This window comes from Naumovozyma castellii, chromosome 1, assembly GCF_000237345.1.
Source record: "Naumovozyma castellii chromosome 1, complete genome".
NCBI classification, from domain to species: Eukaryota; Fungi; Ascomycota; class Saccharomycetes; order Saccharomycetales; family Saccharomycetaceae; genus Naumovozyma; species Naumovozyma castellii.
Window position 1 is genome coordinate 2,471,901 of NC_016491.1, and position 22,458 is coordinate 2,494,358.

The following is a 22,458-nucleotide window of genomic DNA, read 5'->3' on the forward strand; positions in this document are numbered from 1 at the left end:
GCTGTGTGTGTAATGGGCTCTCGAGTGAGTGGCTCTGGATGTGTAGGATACAGAGAGGTGGATATCTATGACTAAATCTTGAAACGTTGAATGATTCTTTTCCATGTCCATTGATTATTTTCTTTTCTTTCGGATTTCGTGCCGTCGACATGATTGATTGATTGATTGATTTCTCAGTATCAGCATGGAATGAAAGAATGAGTCTTTCCACGAGTGAAGGGAAACAAGCATTACTCGACTGGTTGTCTGATAGTATCTTGCCTTGTAGCTGACCCAATGGATTTTGCTCGCAAGTCTTGTTCTTCAGTCTCTCGTTTAATGAGAGACGTACCTGGAGGAAACCACCTATGAACTATGTACGTACATACGTCCAATATACACAATATAGTTATCCAAGAGAAGGTACCACTGTTAGTTCTTGTTGCACAATGAGAAAATCCAAGCTAGTGGAGCGTACCCACTCTACCGATTGTCTGACGCTGTAAATAGCTAAATTAGTTTAGCAAATAGTAAATAGGGTCCGCCAAAGAATGCCCAGACCCTGCCTGCACATCACCAGACTCCTATGCATCCATCACACATCCCTCTAAGCCATCATAACCCTATTCTATTACCGTCCCGGTTTAAAGAACTATAAAGCCCCTGGCGATCTACCAGACAATCACCGCACACCAAAAACGGCGAAACTACATCTCGAACAAAATTTCAGTTTCGATGAATCGACGCTAGCAACAATAACAAACACACTATAACGGTCCCGTCTCGAGTATATAATTAATGGCTCCAGTGGCTCTTTTTCAACAGATCATTCCGCATACCCAACAATGAATCCAAATACCGCATACGACCCAGAACTGCTGGCGTTGCTACAACAGCGTGCACAGCAGGAACGGCAGTACCAGAACCTGATAGACCAGGAAAATATAAGCTATCTGATAGCTCCTCCTGCCGCTAATAATAATATCCCTAATAATGACATGACGCCCGATTTTCTCACATTCAATCCGGATGTGATGAGACCGCCGCCACAGTATCAGGTGGATGCCGTTACTATTAAGAGAGAACCGGTCCCACGTCATGACTCGTTGCCCTTTGCCGAGAAAGTTGTTGTCAACGAGGATGATTCTGAAGATATTAAAGCTAAGAAGAAGGCTCAGAATAGGGCAGCACAAAAGGCATTTAGAGAAAGGAAAGAGGCCAAGTTGAAAGAGTTGAAATTGAAATTGATTGAAAGTGAAAAAGTACGTAAGACACTCACTCAGGAGATTGAGAAATTAAGAAAGGTGAATTTGGAAATTACTGCAGAGAATAAACAGATCTTATTACAAACTAATAGTAATATCAATAGCATTAAGAGGGCTCTTCATGATGTGGGTGCACCCGAGGATGAGGATGAGGATGGCATGAATGAGCAATCTCATCGAGCACGTTTCCATCACCATCATCATCAATCTTCAAAATTCTCATTCCCTACAGGTGATGAATCCGTCATTTCTTCATATATGCATAATCAAAACCCATACTACATTAATTCACAGAATGGCGATGCTTCCCGAACAGAAGAATTATTGACAATACCTGCCACCTGGGAATACTTACAGAAAGTCTCAGAAGACAGGAATTTTGATCAATATACAATAATGCAGGCGTTAAAGGGAAGTGAAGTTTGCCATGAATACGGTCCTGCATACCCACGGACATTGATCGATATGTTAATCGATAAATATTGTACCGAATAATAACTATGAATATACTAACTAGATTAGATACATACACCTTCTTTTTACAAGTAATATCATGTTATCATACAAAATTATATATTCGAAAAAATATCATTCTATATATATCTGTTAAAAGTCTAATAACCAATCTCTCTCTTTCTCTTTTATGAATGCAAGTAAATGAAGTGTCTATGAATGCCAGGAAAATATATGCAGGTGGTTGGTGGTGAGGATAATGATGATTCTAATTATGTTTTGACTTTGCTTAATCATCTCCATAATCTCCATTATAATTAGGATTATTGGAAAGTGAATCGATACTAGATTCCTCGTCAGAACGAGTATCAAATCTATTAAAGTTCTCCATTCCAGCAACATTTTGAGCCGCCATGGCTGCCCTAGGTGTCACACCAGAATTGGATAATTCTCTCCTAATCTCTTCAGCATTACTAGGTTCAAATTGTCGTGACACTTTCCTCAGTAAACTGTTGATAGATGCCTTTTTCCTTAACGAATCTCGGTCATTATAACTCCGACATTTTTCTGGTGAATTATGAGGGAAAGTATCTTGCGTTGTCATCGGCAACGTCATATCATCATTATTTACAACCTTCTGTGCACTAGGAGTTCGCTCCACTAATCTTGTAATAGCTCTCCCCAATTTAGCACCAGGTTTATCCTCTTCTGCATTATATTCAGGTTTATGTTCAGCCCTACGTTCTTCAGTATCACCGTCCTCATCATCTTTCCTTGTCAACACTCGTGTTATAGTTCTTTTTATCCCCATATTAGTCGATGTCCTCTTAAGACGTATTTCTTCCTCTTTTTCCTCTTCGACTTTCTCCTTTTCCATCTCTTTCGTCGTAGGTATATAATTGGAATTTTCAATAGTCTTCTCCCTAGCTAACGGTTCACCCATACCTCTCACAGGGAAAACACCAGGAGGAGAGCGTAATGAAGCAAAAGAATGTCTTCTAGATCTGCTACCCTTAGTTTTGCTCTTACGCAATGTGTCAGCAGTAGCTGTCCTTGAAGTGGTACATCTAGATAAATCAATTGGTGATTTCTGAACAGATATCGGAGTTGGTCTATATGGAGATGGTGCCACTTCATATTGGGAATTTATGGACCCGGCAGAGGATGACACCATACTAGAATATGGTGATAGTGCCGAGGTAGAAGATAATGTTGCAGGCTTAACATTTTGCACGGTTAAAGATGATTCGTTAGTGCCGTATTTTTCATTAATGTCACCATCCGAAGAGGATTCATCGTCTGAAGACGAGGCTGAATCTATGGAACCCAAGTGAGCAACGGGGCTCTCGAAGGGCTTCACTCTAACCACTCTGGAATCCATGTTTAATTCAGGTTGTTCATCTCTAGCTTCATATTCAGGTAACTTCAACTTCTTTCTGTCACGTTCCACTACAACAAGATGTAGATAGAATGGAACGATAAGTCCAAAGGCACTCCCTCCAATAATATTTCCCAAGGAGACAGGAATTAACAATTTCCAAATATATTCGCCAACGGACACATTGGCACCATTTAACATACCAACGTACATTAACGTCATATCGGCCACGGCATGAGACCAACCAATGGTAACAAACGTAAAAATCGGTAATCCCACTAATAATAATTTAACATGGGTAGGCTTTGCCAATAGTTGTAAATAAATAGCCAATGCTACAAAAAAGTTCCCAGCTATCCCCTTCAAGAATGATTCCATAAATGAAAAGGAGGCCTTCCCCTCAGCAATCAAAATGGACCCTTTTACCCAATCTTCGGATGAACCCACTTTATTCACATGAATAAACAGATAGGATACGAATAAAGTCCCACCAATATTACATAACCATGAGACAATCCAGGAAACCAATAAATCATAAATAGTAACAGCCCCTCTCAATACACCGACGGAGAAGAATAAAATATTGGAATTAAACAAGTCCACACCCATAATAACGACATAGAACAACCCTAACCCAAAACACATGCTCCCCATCATGTTCAATATCCCCGGATTTTCATCTAACCATTTCGGATTATCGGAATGGATGGCAATGTATAACGCAGCTCCGGAACTGAAAAAGATACCACCAACAAGTGAATTAACTATCAGTGTATCTATTTGCAATCTTGCCTTTTTCATCGCCGTGGCTACCACTGCAAGGGCAGCTTCATGCGGTGTGATGTAGTATGTATCATCAACCATTTTCTCCCTAAGGTGATGCTTGTGTGTGTATGTCTTCTTTAATCAAGCCAAAACTCTATGATTCTTTATTAAATAATGTCGAGTAGTGTGGAACGTAAAAGTTAAGTAAGACCTGTTCGGATCAGTGCGAGTATCTATTCTTTTATAGCTTTGAATAGTAGGTATTATTCTGTTCTTTCCGTATTAATGCAAGGTACGTTAACTATTGGTTAGTTAATCGGCATTTCCATCGCCAAAAAAAATGAAAAATCTCAAAGGGAAAAACGTAATTTGGACAATAACGTAACCCTTGGTGACACAATCAACCAGCAAAAATAAAAAGTTACTTACGAGTTACATGAGAAACAGGATCGTCCTTCTAGGTTACTTATGGACTTTCAGTATAGAATTGTTATAGAGCTCGCAAATCAAGAACAAGTGGACTCATCATACAAACTATTCCTATCTACCCCGGATCAAGAGAAACTTCCCGACTGTGCTACAATAATTGATAACGAGCCTCCAAGAGATTGGCGGATAAGTGACTGGTATATAGATTTTGAAATGGAACTGGAAAAGCAACAGGATAAGGATCTTGTCATGTCCAGTTATCTGGGTCATGGGATTATTAAACTATTCAAATTATCTGGCGAGACACAACCCGAAGACAATGCCGATGAGATGCTAACTATTCCAGGTGATGAAACCATGGTTAGTATTCTTTTTGTTCCCACCTATTTCACCGTTCATGATCTTTTGCATTTTTACATTGGTGATGATATAATCAATAATCAAATCTCTCATTTTCGAATATTACGAAATAAACAAGGTGGTGTGGGGTATAATTTTATGGTCTTGATGAAGTTTAGGGATCCCATCCATGCCAAGAAATTCAAAGACGAATTCAATGGGAAGACTTTCAGCAAGATGGATCCAGAAACATGTCATGTAGTCTCCATAAAGGAAGTTGTTTTTCGCACTACACTTTTCCAAGGAAATCAGTCTCAGGATATACCATATCTACTGACAGACCCATTTACCATTGAACAAAATGAGCAAAACAAGATGAAAGTTAAAAAAAATCCGGTGGAATTACCCACATGTCCTGTTTGTTTGGAACAATTAGATTGCGAAACTACAGGGTTAATAACGATCCCTTGTCAACATACTTTCCATTGCCAATGTCTTGATAAATGGAAAAATTCCAGATGTCCCGTTTGTAGATACTCCAATTTGAGACTTACCAGAGAATCGTTATTGAAACAAGCTGGTGGATCCAATGCTAAATGTGCCACTTGTGAATCTCATGAAAATTTATGGATATGTTTAATTTGTGGTAATATTGGATGTGGTAGGTACAACTCTAAGCATGCTATTAAACATTATGAAGATACATCTCATTGTTTCGCGATGGATATGCGTACACAAAGAGTTTGGGATTATGCTGGTGATAATTACGTACACAGATTGGTTCAAAATGAAGTGGACGGGAAACTAGTCGAGATTGGTGAAAACACAGGGAATGACACTGCAGTAGTGGAAGCAACTACAGCCACTGGATCATCGTCCACTTCACATGGTAAAGATACTAAAGATTATAATCTTTCAGCTAATTTTTTGAGGAATAAAGAATATAACTTGGAGTATGTTCAAGTATTGATCTCACAATTAGAATCCCAACGTGAATATTTTGAACTGAAGTTAAAAGATGCCCAATCAAACACGGCATTACAAAAGGAGACAGATACATTGAAAGAGGCTATGGAAAAAATGAGATTAGATACAAACCAATTTCAGACAGACATGAAAAGACAATTGGAGGCCTCACAAAAGCAATTGGAGATTGATAGGCTAATGATACAAGGGTTACAACAAAATCTCGATCGCCTAACGAAGGACAAGGAAAAATTAATAGAAGATAAAAACCAACTGCGGTTGGATAAGACAGACTTAGAGGAGCAAGTAAAGGACTTGATGTTTTACTTAGAATCACAAGAGAAATTCAAAGACGCTTCCGATGAGGTCAAAGAGGGTACCATTGTCATCCAGCAACCTAAAAACAGCTCCAAGAAGAAGAAGAAGCCGAAGCCGAAGCCGAAGAAACATTGAATTGAAAGCATTTTTTGTTTCTCGTAATGAAGTCTACCTTTTATATATTCACGCCAGCATTGTCATAAATACGTATGTAATCTAAACATTTTACTTCACGTTATTAGCCGCCTAACCGGGTTTTTCATTTTTCACGTTTTTCGCCGATGCAAATTTTTTTAGATGAATGATGATGAGTGAAAAATACTAGGTTTAAATTTAATTAAGTAGTTATTAGATTAGATGAGCTGAACTCCAGACAGAAGCCCAGTTCTCCTTCTCACTACACAAATACACATAAACTCTCACTCGTTCAACATGGCCACGAATTCCATTAAATTGTTAGCACCAGACGTTCACCGTGGATTAGCGGAATTAGTCGCCAAGAGACTAGGTCTACCACTAACAGAATCCTACCTAAAGAGGGACCCCACTGGTGAAGTTTCCTTCTCCATCGGTGAATCCGTTAGAGACCAGGACATCTTCATCATCACGCAGATTGGTTCCGGTATAGTGAATGATCGTGTTTTAGAACTATTAATCATGATCAACGCATCCAAGACCGCCTCCGCAAGAAGAATCACAGCTATCATTCCTAACTTCCCTTACGCCAGACAGGACAGAAAGGATAAGTCGCGTGCCCCCATCACTGCTAAATTGATGGCTGACATGTTGACTACAGCTGGTTGTGATCATGTCATCACAATGGACTTGCATGCATCTCAAATTCAAGGGTTCTTTGATGTCCCCGTGGATAATCTATATGCGGAACCCAGTGTTGTGAGATATATCAAGGAGAATGTTCCATATCAGGATTCCATTATTATTTCACCTGATGCTGGTGGTGCTAAGCGTGCTGCTGCATTGGCTGATAGATTAGATTTAAATTTTGCCTTGATTCATAAGGAGAGAGCTAAGGCTAATGAAGTGTCCCGAATGGTTCTTGTGGGTGACGTTACGGATAAGATTTGTATCATTGTGGATGATATGGCTGATACGTGTGGTACTTTAGCTAAGGCTGCGGAGATACTGTTGGAGAATAAGGCTAAATCTGTCATTGCTATTGTTACACATGGTGTGTTATCTGGTAATGCTATTAAGAATATTAATGGATCTAAATTGGATCGTGTTGTTTGTACGAATACCGTTCCATTTGAAGATAAGATGAAGGATTGTCCGAAGTTGGCTGTTATTGATATTAGTAGTGTGTTAGCGGAGAGTATTCGTCGTTTACATAACGGTGAAAGTATTTCTTATCTTTTCAAACACTCACCACTTTGATGTCATTTAACCGCGACACAACAAACACATCTTTATAGTCTACATATTATATTATAATAAATTAATCATATATCATAGGAGAGTCCAAATAAAATAAGATCAAATAGTATTTATTTATTGCATTTTATATTCGTTTATAAACTTGGTAATTTTTATTTTTTTTTTACATATATATCTTCTTTTCTTTTCGTTATAGAGGAGGTTAAATTGGATATCTCAATGTTCTAAGATTTGCAAGTTACCAGTAATGACAACATTTTCCAAGACAGAACCATTTGGAATATCTATCTTTTGACCTTCTGAACAGACAATGATGACAGTACCTCTCAAAGTAACATCTTTACCTAAAAAGACATTACCAGTGATGGTTAAATGATCCAATTCTACAATCTTAGGGATGTGAGAGATTCTAGAACTGAAATCTGAAACTTTTTTGAAATGGGAACCCAATTTAATTAATGGATTTGGACCAAATCTTTCTGGATCTAATTTCAAAGCACCATGTTGTAAATAGAAAAGATCAGATTTAACCAATAATAAATCGGAACATGTCTTAACAGGTAAGAATCTTGATCTTGGTACAACAACACCATGAGCACCATTGAAATGTCTAATGGCGGCACCACATGCAGTTTCCAATTGTAACACATTAACTTCGTGACCACCTCTAACGATAGTTTTCTTATTTGGAATAATTTCCACTTCCAATGAACTTGATTCAATTAATCTCTTAATGGCTTTCAAATTAATCCATAAATTATTTGTGTTAAAATTCTTGAATTTTCTAATATTTTTAAATTCATCGATATGTTCCTTTGGTACTTGAGCGACTTCTAGTAATCTAACTTGACCATCATAGTTAATTAAAGTACCACCTTTCACGTCAGCTCTTGTCTTATCAGTCAATTCCATAATATATTCGGAACCAGTTTGTAGCATATGATCTAAGATTTTCAAATCCACGGTAGCACCTAAATTATCACCATTGGAAACGAAAAGGATCTCTCTACCTTGAGCAATCAATGCATCCAATTCACCAGAAGCATGTAAGGCTTCGAATAAATCACCATGTCCCGGTGGATACCAGGCATCCAATTTATCCTCATAATCAGTTGGGACAGGTAACATGGAATCCTTGTAAACTCTTGGGAATTTAGATTGGTTAAAGGATCTAATTCTAATTCTATTAGCAGAGTATTTCTTGATTAAATGTTCTGTATCCTTATCCGTATTGAATGAATTCATTAATAATAATGGGACATCACTATCATATTGTCTATTTAAATGCTCAATTTGACGAACAGATAAATCCAAAAATGTGTTCCCATCTCTCACTTCAATGACAGATTTTGGACCAACACACCCCATTGAGGTACCCAACCCACCATTTAATTTCAAGACCGCCAATTTCGATAAATTGGTGACATTTTCCGGTTGTTGAGCGATAGTTTCGTAAGCGACCACTTCATCAGGATTTGGAGATTTGATCTTTTCCCAATCCAAAGTGTTACCTGAAGATTTTTCGACCAAGTATCTTCTAAATAGAGAGAAGAAAGAGTCCAATTGAGCTTCAAATCTGGCACGTTCCTCTTCATCACCTTGAACGGAGTCAGCCAATTTGTTCAAAGCGTTTCTCATTTGGGATGCAGCAACGTTGCTTGTGTTGCTTTCGAATGCGTAAGTAGATTGCGTCTTGATATGTTTCTTGTTTATTGTTCCTGACATCTTGTTGTGTGTAGTATGTACGATGTTATGAAGTTGTCGATCGTTTCTTTTGTAGAGGCCAGAGACGAAGTAATCACAGATTGACACTGAAAGTTGTGTTTTTGTGTTTGTTTATTTGTCAAGCAAGATTTGAGAAAAAAAGTGAAGCTAAAATAGGAAACAAGAATGGAGGGGAAGGAACAACCGCGAGAGAGAAAGGTACTCGGGCAGAAGGAACGCCCCAAGTAAAGTAGTGAAATGGGTAGATTATATACGTAACTTATGTAGTGGATAGCTAGTTCTCGGAAGTGACACCGTTGTCGTTTGAGGAGTATAAAGCAGTGTCTAGTATGTTGTTGGTTGCACGTTCGCTGCTGTGCGTTGTTTGCTGGAAACAGTAACAGGGGGTAACATTTTGAGGAACGCGAGGAACGCGATTTTTGTTGCAAGAAAAAACAAGCCAAACCGCCTTAGAAATGGAAATATAGGGGGCACCCACACACTATCCGCGTCGAACAATGCACCTCCCCGCTATTTCTCCTGTCAGTGAGAGGACTACGAAGTGAGCCAACCCAACTCGGTGTCGTCCAGTAGCGACCATCCAGCACCAACGAGACTGTCGACACAGGGATCGTCCCCACTCTCCGTAAATGACGCACCGTAAACCTCCCTTAACTCAGACTGCACTTTCACCTTCACCGCACTGCCGTTGACGTTGACGTTGACGTTCAACCGTAGTAGTCCGGTGATTTGAACGATATCGTTCATACAAGTAGATAGCTTGAATATTAACTGTTGTAGGTCACTGACCTCGGCAGATTTTTGAAGAAAGTGGTTTATTAATTGCGAGGGCACCGGCTTGATGATCTCGATAATGTTCGATAACTCTTGTCGTATCATACCGTCCATGAATCGCGGGGTTTCCTCACGGGATATTTCTCCGGTCTCCATCAATCGTAACAGTTTCAAAATGAGCGAAATTATAAGCGTAATTTTATCAACAAGGGTAAACAAATTCTGAGGAATCATTGTCTTTCCGTTTATTGCTAGTAGAGCGGATATCAATTCTTGCTTCACAAGTAGAATACTCTTGAATAAATCTAATTCATTGTTAATACAAACGGGGAGAACTGTATCTTCACGTGGAACCCAAATCATACTTGTAATATCACAATCCGTCTTCGCATTGGTTAAGATGGAAATAGTAACTCTGTGTAAAGTTAAAGACGTGAGTAATTCAAACATTTCCCACGTCTTCAAATGCAAATTATCTGAAGAATCTACTTGAAAGATTGACAACATTTTCTCTGCATCTAGGGCAAAACTTAGTAACTTAGGTGTCCCCAAGAGACAACTCTCTAAAGTATCAAAAATAATCAGAAGTAAATAAACCCGTTGTAATAATAATGTTTCAATGGATGTACCTTTCTTTTGAACATTTTTGTATATTTTCAAAATGTTAAATATTGTCACACTCATCCCCAAAACCATCATATTGGAGAAATTCAACATTAAATTCAAATAATTCAATATCAAAACGCTATCCAAATAAATAAACTTCCATTCAAACCCCCATTGTTCAAAATGTTCTTCCACCACAGGAAACAATCCAAAGATCCTTTCACTTAATATCTCTAGCAATTCAGGTAAATTTGTCTTATCTTCCAAAAAAATTAATTCTAATCCAATGAGCAAATTCTGTCTGATTTCCTCTAAGATCGGTTCCAATGATACGTTTAATTGAGGAAACATCCCCCATTCCAGTAATTTATCCTTCGTAGTTGGTATCAATGGGAACTGGGGATGCATCGACTTGTAATATTTATTAATCAATTCCATGTTTTTTTGGGCCGTGGTGGTCTCTAACAGCGTCGTTGGAATTAAGTCTTCATCTTCAAAATTTGGGAAAATGGAAGAGAATCTCTTTCGATGGCTCCCATTTTTATGTGTCGATTTTTGAATATTTTGAGAAAATTGGGAGTATGGGTATGAGGATTGTGATTCTGAATAAAGTGGTGATGAATGAGGCGATTCTGAAGAAGATGAAGATCCCGAAACTATTGACGAGGACGATAATGAACCTGGTCGGGATGATACTGTATTAGAAGAAGGAATTAAGGGCCACCGGCGCGGAGATGTTAGTATGAGATTTGGTTTAGGGTATCCCAATCCGGATGATGGAATAAGCCCTGGAAGATCGGAATTCCTTCTTGGACGACTATTTGGCAAAAGATTATCAATTTTTTGATTCATACGTGGTATACTTCTTCTTTGAGTGGAATAAGGAACTTTTGAAAATTGTGGTAAGCTACTGACAAAGTGTTGATTATTAGTCATAGGCAATGCACTGGTTAACGATACATTGATTCGGGGGGACATTGTGACACTACCCTTTCTCGACCTAATATATCCCTTTGCTGGTCCTCTTTTCATAGGAATCCTATTAAACAAACATTTCTCCTCTGTCTTTTCGCAACCTGAACAGTTTCTCGTCTCTGGGTTGAAATCACACTTAATTCTTCTATGGTGACATTGATCACATGCTCTCGATGCCTTTTTCCGTTTTCTGTTGTAACTTCTTTCTGGTTTGTTGACAACACTTAGATTATTTGGGCCATCCGTATGACTCAAAATATCACCAAGGGAAATCGAATTATTTCTTTCTTTCATAATCCTATTCCTCTTGTTGTCCCCGGAAAGAATACGTATCTTTGCAAAACGTAAATTATAATTTGAGACACTTCAACTAAACTGGCATAGCAACGGGATCCGCCAACGGAAAAAAAAAAGTTGCAATCAAAATTTCAACCATCCCTATATATAACCACCCAAGATTTTAAGCTCGGAGAAACTCTTTTGGCCATGTCTTACTTGCATTTACATCCCTCCATTTGTCACTACGGCCAATCTCGTTCCCTCTCGGAGTAGATCTGTTTATTTAACCCGAATTGTCGGCTGAATGTTTCCCGAGAAAAATGCCCTACCCTCCTCACGTGCTATCTTCCGTATCATATTTGTATATTGAAATTTGAAAAATTCTCGATTCGAGCGAGACGTTTTTATAATTGAAATGAACACTGAACTCATCACGTCTGGCAAGTAAAGGTAAAAAGTGGAAAGCGTCAACCTCATAGAATCATAATAGACACACTAGTCATAATGGAAGAACTACTGGCGAAACAACGTAAAGAGAAAAAAGATTTGCAAAATCAAATAACTGGTATGAAGAAACAGGCCACAAAGGCGAAAAGGAAGCAAGTTAATGCTAAATGTGAGGAATTACAACAAAATTTAGTAGAAAAACATGAATCTGAAATTAAGGAATGGAAAATCCAAAATGGTGAGATTGATGATGAGGAAGAAGAGGAAATTACTCCGGAAAAACTCTTGGCACAGTTAGAAATTAAAAATGAAGAGCCACAACCAGAAGTTGAATCAAAACAAGAAGAAACACATCAAGAACCAAAAAAACGCCGTAATAGACAAAAGGAGAGACTTGCCAAAAGAGATGCAGAAATAGCGAAGATAAAGGAGGAGGCTAAACTTGAAGCTGCCAAACAACCAAATTTAAAAAAAATTGAACAGGATGCGTTGAATCAACTATATCAAATAAATAAAGTTAAAGAATTTGATATTAAACCAGATGGGCATTGTTTGTTTGCATCAATTTTAGATCAACTCAAGCTGCGTCATAATGACGTAGACCCTGATCTAAACGTCTCCAAATTAAGAACATTATCTTGTAATTATATTCGTGCCAATAAAGATGACTTTATACCTTACCTATTCGATGAAGCAACAATGAGTTTAAAAGATATTGATGAGTATACGGAGGAAATGGAAACTACAGCAAAATGGGGTGGTGAGATAGAAATCCTAGCGTTGTCAAAGGTTTTCGATTGTCCAATTAGTGTGTTAATGAGTGGTCGTGCAACTCATAAGGTCAATGAAGATGGTTCCAAGCCGGAATTAAAACTTGTATATTATAAACATAGTTATGCCCTTGGTGAGCATTACAACTCCCTACACGATATGTAATTAATTCATAACATTTAATCATCACGAACCAAGATTGGCGGCAATTTTTTTATGAAGGCGCTAGCGTTAGATTGAAAAAAATGAAATAATTCTGGATTTAGGGAATAAACAAAAAAATAATCGAGAGGCTCGAGTAGATTAATGCCGGCAAAGATTATTTTGGGAAGGGCTTCTAACAATCTTACTGCAGGTATTGTTGGATTAGCCAATATAGGTAAATCCACATTTTTCCAAGCTATTACCAACTCTAAATTAAGTAATCCTGCCAATTATCCTTTTGCTACGATAAATCCAGAAGAATGCAAAATTCAAATTCCAAATGATAAATTAGATCATTTGCAAAAGTTATATGAAAGTAAGAAACAAACCAGATCCATCTTGACAATTTTCGATATTGCTGGTCTCATTAGAGGAGCGTCTCAAGGAAATGGACTTGGTAATAAATTTCTAAATGATATTAAACCAGTAGATGGAATCTTTCATCTTGTTCGAGGCTTTGCTAAAGAGGATGTGGCCCATGTGGAGGGATCAGTGAACCCAACAAGAGATTTATCAATTGTTCAGGATGAATTGATTTTAAAAGATTTGGAATATCTTGAAAATGCTATAGAGAAATTGAAGAAGAAAATAAGTATCAATAAAAAAAGTTCACTTGATTACCAAAACTCTAATATTGAAATGGATTTATTACAAAGAATTGAGGAACATTTGTATAATGGAAGGAAGATTATCCACTTCAAAAAAGATTGGACGCAAAATGAAGTTGATATCTTGAATAGATACCATTTCTTAACAGCTAAACCTACCCTAATCTTATTGAATGTTAGTCCCAAGGATTATGCCCTCCAAAAAATAAAAAATAATAAATATTTAAAGGATATGAAGGAATGGGTAGAAGAATATTCACCTGGTGATAAGATAGTCACAATGAGTGCCAATTTTGAAACAGAATTCAATAAATATAAGAATGGTAACGATTCGGATGGTTGGAAACAATATTGCCAGACTTTACTAGATGGAGAGACAGGTGTGAAAGAAACTGATCTCCAATTACAGTCGATCATGCCAACACTCATTCAAAATATGAGGCAACTGCTTGATTTGATTAGTTTTTTCACCTGCGGTCCTCAAGAAGTAAGGGAATGGAATATTCGAGAGGGTCTTACGGCTCAGGAAGCGGCTGGAGTGATACATACTGATTTACAAGAGACATTTATCAGTGCAGATATCATTAAGTATTCCGATATTAAAGATATGAACCCTCCATTGCTTGAATCTATCCTTAAGCAGAAAAGTTTAGTCAAGAAAGTTGGAAAGCAATATATCATGCATAATAATGACATCGCTCTATTCAAAGCGGTAAAGGGAAAGACAAGATAGATAAATGAATATTAGATTCAAGTTCTCACAATGTTTTAAAATCAGAGCGTTTGACAAATCTTCTTCTCCTGTTTATAAAATAAATCGAAGAGCTGGGTTTATAGCAATGTCACTAAGGACGTATTCTCATCATAAACAAAGTGATCAAAATGTAAATATAACTATATTCTAATATTGATCCCTCCTTGAGGCCACATTAATATTATTTTTTCATTATTTTTTAGTTTGGCAGTTTTTTTGTACCAGAGGGAATTTTTCGAAAGTTATTAGTTTGAAATTTCAGCCTTTTTATATCAGCGCGAAAAACGCAAAATTTAGTAACCATTGATTTCTTCGAATAGCTTCATTAAAAATCTTAGGGCTAAAGTAAATGAGTTAATGGTTAATGAGGAAGAGAGTAACAATAGAAATGAAAGCACAACTAGTAAAAATTAGCATTTGATCGACAGGAAGGGTTTTCCATCTGATTAGCTAGATCTCTTAACCTACTCTTGGAAAATATCTGTATTTTCAATACTTGTAAAAGAAGAAATATGATTTAGAATCTCATGAAATTAAAGTTTTTTCTTAATAATTTATATAGTCTAAATAATTAAAACTAAGCAATCAATAAATTGAAGGAAGGATAACAAAAAGAGTGCATTTCTTCATATTTAGTTTAACCACTGATAGTAAGACAGAGGTATATTAAAACTGTGTTTACCTAGAGTGGGTTATCCATCTTCGTATGCCTACTCAATATTAACATTTAAAAGATTAATAATCAATCAAAATCTTCATTTCCAGAAACTTAGGTATGAGGTAAGAAAAGAAATATACGATAATTATAGTTAAATAATTAAAGCATCTTAGTTGCTGGCGACAACAACTTCGACATCTACACCAGGTTCAATGGTGATTTGGGTGATTCTCTTAACGATGTTAACTGGAGCTTCCAAATCGATGTATCTCTTGTGGATTCTCATTTCGTAAGTTTCCCAAGTCTTGGAACCTTCACCATTTGGAGTCTTTCTGGTGGAGATCTTCAAAACCTTGGTTGGTAATCTGACTGGACCCTTCTTGACCAAGTTGTGTTGTTCAGCGTTCAAGACAATGTTGTTGGAAACATTTTCTAATTGCTTGACCTTGGTGGAAGTCAAAGTAATTCTGATCTTGATGATTTGTGGTTCTTCGGTTTGTTCAACCTTTTCCTTTTGGAAGTCAGACATTATTAATATACCTTTTTATGTGTTCTTGGTGAGCTAAGATCAATATGAAATTGTCTTGAAGTTCATCATTTAAAGATATATAGTCTATTGAAATATTCGTAATGGTTTGTTACACTGCGCGTCGCATGAAAATGAAAAATACAGTTCCTTTTGAAGAAATTATTGGAAAGAAGTTTGGATGTTAAATAAATATTCAATAATGTACGGATGTAAATTAACAGTCACAAATAGTTCAAGCTCAGATAGAAGGGCATCCATCATGCAAAAGAACGAATACCCCTGACCTAATAAAAAGGAAAAAGAAAATGAAACCTAGCAACAAGAGAGCTAGATTTAAAAAAGACTATCGTAATATTATATTCAATGTTGTTTTACTTTTGTTAAGATACTCCAGTTTCTTAGTTCTCCCCCACGCAACTTTTTAAGCTTGGTAAATTAACGGGCAGGTCTGTAGGGGTTCATAGGTTACTTGAGTTGGTGTCACATTTTTCTCTCCAACTTAGCCAATTACAATGTGTTTAAATGGCTGATTAGGTTAAGTATTGGTACTATCAGCTTATCTTATCAGGCTTACTCGCACTTAATAGAGATGGATTTCATTACGCGAGATAACGAATTGCGCGTAGTGCCAGCCGCCAAGCAAAAAATACCAAAAATAAAAAAAGATAAGATCTAGATAGCGTTATCAACTCCTTCAAAACTTAATGTGTAAGTAGATACGTAGCCATTCGTTAGCGTCAATGCATTGAACCAAATGGTAAATGAAATGATTCTTAATAATTCTGTTTTGTCACAAGATATAAAAGAGGGTACATAATCTACCTTTTGCAATATGTGATCTAACTAGAACTTTTTAAATCTATATCCGTATCAATATTAATATTCAAAAACTACATTACTCCATTAATTAAATCAAAGAAAAAATGGGAGAATTTAAACCTATACTGCCTCAAGGTGCAGGATACGCAATCATATTAGGTCTGGGGGCCGTGTTTGCTTTCGGAATGGTACTAATAACTTATATGTTGAGGCGTTATCAGAAGGAAATAATAACGGCTGAAGAATTTACAACAGCTGGAAGAACAGTTAAGACCGGGCTTGTGGCAGCAGCTGTTGTTTCAAGTTGGATTTGGGCTTCTACCTTACTAACTTCTGTTTCTAAACAATATACTGGTGGTATGTTCGGCGGCTACAGTTATAGTGCAGGGGCTTGCTTTCAAATCATTGCATTTGCCATTATCGCTATTAAAACAAAACAAAAGGCACCCAATGCACACACTTATTTGGAGATTGTTAAAGCTCGTTATGGAACCCCCGGGCATCTAACTTTTTTATTTTATGCTTTAGCTACAAACATCTTGGTCACTGCAATGCTGTTAACGTCTGGCTCAGCAGTCTTTAGTGATATTACCGGAATGAGTCCTATTGCCAGTTGTTTTCTACTACCTGTTGGTGTGGTAGTTTATACTTTATTCGGTGGTATTAAAGCAACTTTTTTAACTGATTATCTTCATACAATTGTCATTATTATTATTGTCCTGGTATTCTCCTTCAAAGTCTTTGCCACAAGTGACATTCTTGGTTCCCCTGGTAAGGTCTACGATCTGGTAAGAGAAGCTGCTAAGAGACATCCTGTTGAAGGAAATGCCAAAGGTGAATATATGACTATGTCTTCGAAAACTTCTGGTATTTTCTTGGTCATAAACTTAGTCGGTAATTTTGGTACCGTATTTTTGGATAATGGGTACTGGAATAAGGCTATTTCAGCATCACCTGCCGCAAGTATGCCTGGCTATGTGATGGGTGGATTATCTTGGTTTGCCATTCCATGTTTAATCTCATTAACCATGGGCTTTGCCTGTTTAGCAGTTGAAACTTCTCCCAATTTCCCAACATATCCGGATGCTTTAACATCATACCAAGTGAGTTCTGGTTTGGTACTACCTGCTGCTGCAATTACAGTTATGGGTAAAGGTGGTGCGGTTGCTACATTGTTAATGATTTTTATGGCTATTACATCTGCGATGTCAGCTGAATTAATTGCAGTGTCTTCTGTTTACACTTACGATATCTACCGTATTTACATTAATCCTAAGGCTAGAGGAAAGCAATTAATCGTTTCCTCTCATATGGCTTGTATTGTGTTTGGTATTGCCATGAGTGGGTTTTCTATTGGGCTATATGAAGGTGGTGTTAACGTTGGATACTTATATGAGATCATGGGTATCATTATTTCCAGTGCAGTCTTACCAGTTATCTTAACTTTGTGTTGGAAGCAACAAAATGTAATTGCAGCTGTGGCATCCCCTATCCTGGGAACTGGGTTAGCTATTATGTCCTGGCTAGTTTGTACAAAGTCACTATTTACAAATCTGACTATTGACACTACGTTTAAGGATTATCCAATGCTTACTGGGAATGTAGTTGCACTCTGTTCTCCTGCGATTTTTGTTCCTATACTAACTTATTTGTTTAAACCACAAAATTTTGATTGGGAGATTTTAAAAACCATTAGCAGAGTTGATGAAACGGAGGAAATCACCGAAAACTTAGAAACCATTGAGGGGGTTATAATAAATGACACAGAAAAGAATCTCTATAATAGCAGTTCCGCCGATGAAGCTAAAGATGTCAATATCAACGTGAAAAATGAAGAAAAATTGCAAGCTGTCACAACAATTATGAGTAGCATTAGGCAAGAACCAAACTTAAGAGATGTTAATCAGGAACTAGAAGAAGAAGAGCTAAAGCTCGCTAAGGGACTCAAGGTTGCCTACTTCCTTTGTATATTCTTTGCTCTGGCGTTCTTGATTGTTTGGCCCATGCCAATGTATGGTAGTAGATATATCTTCAGCAAAAAGTTCTTCACTGGTTGGGTAGTTGTCATGATCATTTGGATCTTTATTAGTGCTTTCTGTGTCTGTGTCTATCCTTTATATGAAGGAAGGCACGGTATTTATACCACATGTCGCGGTATGTATTGGGATTTAAGTGGACAGACTCATAAATTAAGAGAATGGCAAAATGATAACCCTGAAGAGTTGCATGTTGTAAGAAGTCAAATAAGTGCAAAGATACACAATCCTATAAGCCGACTAGGCCATGTCGAAAATAATTTAGATGACATAATTGAAAGCTGAATTGGATCAATATGATAATTATTTAATATATGTATTTCTCTAATACATTCGGTTTTACTCGATTATCTAACGTTAAAGCTATAGGTAATTTTCCTAGCATCTGTTTCATTACCCGGAATATATTTTTATGATGACAAATTCAAATCAAATAGTGAACCATATCGAGTCATAAATCGATCACATTCCATTGGAAATTAGCAGAATTGTCCATTATTTGAATTCATATAGTCCGAGATCGGGTTTGCCATTACATGTATATAAACCATTAATATTCCACCCCACGTAGATTTAAAAGATAACCTCCTCTCCAAAAGAACATAATCAGCATTATAAAATACAGATGTTCAGATCAGTGCTTACTCATACGAATATTGCTTCTTCACTAAGGACAAGACAAATACCATCGGCATCTCTATTTCGCAGATGGCTAAATATTAACGTCCTGACGACACCAAATGAGAATGCTTTGAAGTATATGTCTGTGGATGGTGAACTATTTCAAACCCCAGGTTCTAAGAGTATTGTTATTAAGAACACTGATAATACTTTAATTAGTAATTGTAAGCTAGCTAAAAAGATATTTGAAGATTGTCCCGGTGCCGAATCCCTTATGATTGGTGATGACTTTGTCTCCGTCAACAAGGATAGTATGGTTCATTGGAACCAAATAACACCTGAGGTGACTAAGATATTGTTAAATCATTTGCAATCTGGTGAAAGTGTCATATCCGATGACTTTCATGCTATCAGAGAAGCCAGTGAGCAGGCTGGTGGTGGTTACAAAGTCAATACTCCGAAATTCGAATATGACGAAGATGCTCAGGAAGTTAGTGATATTATAGATGAATTAATTGATACTAGAATCAGGCCTGCTATCTTAGAGGACGGTGGTGATGTTGATTACTTGGGCTGGGATCCAAAGAACGGTACCGTATATTTGAGATTAAAGGGTTCGTGTTCTTCTTGTTCCTCGAGTGAAGTCACTTTGAAGTATGGTATTGAATCTATGTTGATGCATTACGTTGATGAAGTTAAAGAAGTCATTCAGTTGTTGGACCCCACTCAAGAAATTGCATTGAAGGAATTTGATAAGTTGGAAAAGAAGCTTTCGACATCTGAAAATGACAAATCTAGTGCATAGGGGTTTTGTCCTTTCTCATATTTAAATTATTTACTATTTATACAAATTTACATAATGTTCAATTCTTTTAGCCATCTTTATATCAATGTCGGAGATAGCAGGTCCGCCTTCGATATCATGTGTTGTCAACTCTAAGTCCACTTTATTATACGTTGTTGAAATCGTAGGATGGTGACCCCAAAGATGTGCTCTCATAGAGAGCTGATTCAGGAAGGACCAAGTGGTTTCGAAATCTTTAAATTTGATTGTCTCTCTACATAGCCTGGATTCATCTTTAAGGGTCCATTGAGGGGCTAATTTCATTTGCACTAATACCTCTGGTAACAATTTAACATTTGTACTGACAGCTCTGCATTTTGTAATCTTATTATACATTGTTACCTATCCATGAGTATTTCACAACTGTTGAACTTTGATCATGATCCTTTATTTCTTTCTTCTCATTATAAATAAGGCGGGAATCTTTAAATGTCAAAAAGCGAAAACAGTGCCACATAGGACAACAATCACCATTAGAACGACCGCCTAAAAGAGGGAAAGAGGATAATGTCATCATCCATATTTATCCTAGATGAAACCTTAGAGCCCATAATCTGCAAGAATATCAGAGCCCTACCGAATCTTCCCTCCCTAGTGACAAAATTCCAAGAATTATATAGAAGTAATGGGGTCAGTCCGTTGCCCATTCTTAACGATATCGATTGGCAATTCTTGCATATTAAGAGGGATTCATTGGTCTTTTTGTCAGTTGTGGAGAACAATTCTCGATGTAATTTGTTGGGAGTGTTTACATATTTGGAAGAATTCTATAAGCTTCTGAAGGATTATCTTCATGTGGGTATATTGAATAGAAATTTATTGATAGATAATTTCTTGGTGGTTATCGAGTTGATCGATGAAAGTTTAGATTTTGGTGTGGTACAATTCACTGATTCGAGTTTGATTAAGGATTACGTTCGTGTTAAAGTCAATTTACCTGAATTGAACCCGGATGTCGCTTCCATACCTGATGAGGAAAGTGCCTCAGATGATGATGAAGACATTAAAAGGAAACATAAGCATAAGCATAAGAGTAAACACAAAAAGAAGAGTAAAGCGACGAAATTATTAGAAAAGGAAAATCTGCAAGAAGCACTTAGGAAGAATAAGGCAAAGGTCGTTGATAGTATTAAAGAAAACATCTTAAATGAGGAACGATGGAGGTTTGGTGGTACTGATGAGGAGATCAATGATGATGAAGATATTAATGACAGATACATGAATAGTTACATTGCTAAGACGACGATAATGCCAATTTCATGGAGAACTAAAGGTATTCATTACGGTAAGAACGAGTTTTTCCTTGATGTCATTGAGAAAGTGGAATATTTTATGGATTTTAAGAGTGGAGTGATAAGGAAGAATTTAATTCATGGAGAAATTATTTGTCGATCGTATCTTTCTGGAATGCCCAAATTAAAGATTTCCATTAATAAGATTCTGAAACAGGATGTACAATTCCTGTCGAACGTCAAATTCCATCAATGTGTATCTTTAGATTCCATTCGTGCTAGAAGTAATCCACCTGCTGTTGAAGAAGATGGAAAGAAAAAGAACGAAGAGGCTGATACCTTGGGGAACAAGGGAGAAATTGAATTCATACCACCGGATGGAGAATTTTTACTTTGCAAATATGAACTGAAAAGACATGTTAAAGATCAGCCAATGATTAAATTGAGAAATTTTGAAATCATCCCCAAATTGCATAAATTCAAGATTAAGATTCATGTTATCATTGAGACACATTTCAAGACTACCAACTCGACATCCAAATTGAATCTTCGAATCCCCATTACGAATTTATTCCAAAGTTATCGAATAGATTTAAGCAAACAACCTAAATTTAAATGTGAGCAGGGGACGGTCCTATTTAATCTGAGTGATAAATTCTTATTGTGGGAAGTTGGAACGATGAATGGTGGACACGGAGAGAACACATTATCAATGATGGCGGAATTCGCACTATTTAACGAGGAAGAATATAAGAAAATGGAAGAAGAGAGGAAGACCTCCATGAATCCACCACCGTTACGTGAGGGTCCCAAATTGGAGGAGTTATACAAGAAGATACATGAAGAGGGTGATTCTGATGAGGTGTCAACCAGAAAGAAGAACGAGTCGTTACTCACCATGGATTTCGAAGTTCCGTACTGCACCTGTAGCGGGCTAAAGATCGAATACTTGAAGATTGAAGAGGACCAGTTGCAATACCAATCATTCCCCTGGGTACGATACAAGACAATTAGTGACGACGAGTATGCCTTTGCCGTATGAGATACACATAGACTAACTGACTAAATACACAAGTTAACAAAACATTTCGATACAAAATGGAAATGCTTATTACGTAACACCGCGCTTATGTAATCCAAATACCTTAAAAATTAACGCCGGTCCGGGTAGCGTTATTGATTTGTGCGTGTGTTTCTGTGGGCCAAGCTTGTTGAGTAAAGCATGTGAAAACGACACATGCGAAATTGTCTTTCATGTTTTCTTTCAAGTGAGTGGTTACCAATATGAA

At 37.1% G+C, this 22,458-nt stretch overlaps 13 protein-coding genes across 13 annotated transcripts; 8 read left to right on the top strand and 5 right to left on the bottom strand.

The window, feature by feature from the left end:
* Positions 1 to 824: 824 nt before the first annotated feature.
* On the top strand, positions 825 to 1,739 carry YAP3 (Yap3p; the record flags this gene model as incomplete). The annotated part of the gene is made up of 1 exon (XM_003674143.1): positions 825 to 1,739. One exon carries the CDS (start codon positions 825 to 827, stop codon positions 1,737 to 1,739), a length of 915 nt encoding a protein of 304 aa, XP_003674191.1.
* A 247-nt stretch (positions 1,740 to 1,986) lies between these two features.
* Positions 1,987 to 3,939, bottom strand: NCAS0A12540 (uncharacterized protein; the record flags this gene model as incomplete). Its single annotated transcript, XM_003674144.1, has 1 exon — positions 1,987 to 3,939. One exon carries the CDS (start codon positions 3,937 to 3,939, stop codon positions 1,987 to 1,989), a length of 1,953 nt encoding a protein of 650 aa, XP_003674192.1.
* A 369-nt stretch (positions 3,940 to 4,308) lies between these two features.
* Positions 4,309 to 6,027, top strand: ETP1 (Etp1p; the record flags this gene model as incomplete). Its single annotated transcript, XM_003674145.1, has 1 exon — positions 4,309 to 6,027. One exon carries the CDS (start codon positions 4,309 to 4,311, stop codon positions 6,025 to 6,027), a length of 1,719 nt encoding a protein of 572 aa, XP_003674193.1.
* A 297-nt stretch (positions 6,028 to 6,324) lies between these two features.
* PRS3 (ribose phosphate diphosphokinase subunit PRS3) lies at positions 6,325 to 7,287 on the top strand (the record flags this gene model as incomplete). Its single annotated transcript, XM_003674146.1, has 1 exon — positions 6,325 to 7,287. The coding sequence occupies one exon, from the start codon at positions 6,325 to 6,327 to the stop codon at positions 7,285 to 7,287; it is 963 nt and encodes a 320-aa protein (XP_003674194.1).
* A 216-nt stretch (positions 7,288 to 7,503) lies between these two features.
* Positions 7,504 to 9,012, bottom strand: NCAS0A12570 (UTP--glucose-1-phosphate uridylyltransferase; the record flags this gene model as incomplete). Its single annotated transcript, XM_003674147.1, has 1 exon — positions 7,504 to 9,012. The coding sequence occupies one exon, from the start codon at positions 9,010 to 9,012 to the stop codon at positions 7,504 to 7,506; it is 1,509 nt and encodes a 502-aa protein (XP_003674195.1).
* A 534-nt stretch (positions 9,013 to 9,546) lies between these two features.
* On the bottom strand, positions 9,547 to 11,661 carry NCAS0A12580 (Zn(II)2Cys6 transcription factor domain-containing protein; the record flags this gene model as incomplete). Its single annotated transcript, XM_003674148.1, has 1 exon — positions 9,547 to 11,661. The coding sequence occupies one exon, from the start codon at positions 11,659 to 11,661 to the stop codon at positions 9,547 to 9,549; it is 2,115 nt and encodes a 704-aa protein (XP_003674196.1).
* A 489-nt stretch (positions 11,662 to 12,150) lies between these two features.
* OTU2 (deubiquitinase OTU2) lies at positions 12,151 to 13,029 on the top strand (the record flags this gene model as incomplete). The annotated part of the gene is made up of 1 exon (XM_003674149.1): positions 12,151 to 13,029. One exon carries the CDS (start codon positions 12,151 to 12,153, stop codon positions 13,027 to 13,029), a length of 879 nt encoding a protein of 292 aa, XP_003674197.1.
* Positions 13,030 to 13,170: 141 nt separating this feature from the next.
* YLF2 (Ylf2p) lies at positions 13,171 to 14,409 on the top strand (the record flags this gene model as incomplete). Its single annotated transcript, XM_003674150.1, has 1 exon — positions 13,171 to 14,409. The coding sequence occupies one exon, from the start codon at positions 13,171 to 13,173 to the stop codon at positions 14,407 to 14,409; it is 1,239 nt and encodes a 412-aa protein (XP_003674198.1).
* Positions 14,410 to 15,257: 848 nt separating this feature from the next.
* RPS20 (40S ribosomal protein uS10) lies at positions 15,258 to 15,617 on the bottom strand (the record flags this gene model as incomplete). The annotated part of the gene is made up of 1 exon (XM_003674151.1): positions 15,258 to 15,617. One exon carries the CDS (start codon positions 15,615 to 15,617, stop codon positions 15,258 to 15,260), a length of 360 nt encoding a protein of 119 aa, XP_003674199.1.
* Positions 15,618 to 16,540: 923 nt separating this feature from the next.
* DUR3 (Dur3p) lies at positions 16,541 to 18,757 on the top strand (the record flags this gene model as incomplete). The annotated part of the gene is made up of 1 exon (XM_003674152.1): positions 16,541 to 18,757. One exon carries the CDS (start codon positions 16,541 to 16,543, stop codon positions 18,755 to 18,757), a length of 2,217 nt encoding a protein of 738 aa, XP_003674200.1.
* Positions 18,758 to 19,097: 340 nt separating this feature from the next.
* NFU1 (Nfu1p) lies at positions 19,098 to 19,898 on the top strand (the record flags this gene model as incomplete). Its single annotated transcript, XM_003674153.1, has 1 exon — positions 19,098 to 19,898. The coding sequence occupies one exon, from the start codon at positions 19,098 to 19,100 to the stop codon at positions 19,896 to 19,898; it is 801 nt and encodes a 266-aa protein (XP_003674201.1).
* Positions 19,899 to 19,931: 33 nt separating this feature from the next.
* On the bottom strand, positions 19,932 to 20,273 carry MCO14 (4a-hydroxytetrahydrobiopterin dehydratase; the record flags this gene model as incomplete). Its single annotated transcript, XM_003674154.1, has 1 exon — positions 19,932 to 20,273. One exon carries the CDS (start codon positions 20,271 to 20,273, stop codon positions 19,932 to 19,934), a length of 342 nt encoding a protein of 113 aa, XP_003674202.1.
* A 171-nt stretch (positions 20,274 to 20,444) lies between these two features.
* Positions 20,445 to 22,211, top strand: APM2 (Apm2p; the record flags this gene model as incomplete). Its single annotated transcript, XM_003674155.1, has 1 exon — positions 20,445 to 22,211. The coding sequence occupies one exon, from the start codon at positions 20,445 to 20,447 to the stop codon at positions 22,209 to 22,211; it is 1,767 nt and encodes a 588-aa protein (XP_003674203.1).
* Between the last annotated feature and the right edge of the window lie 247 nt (positions 22,212 to 22,458).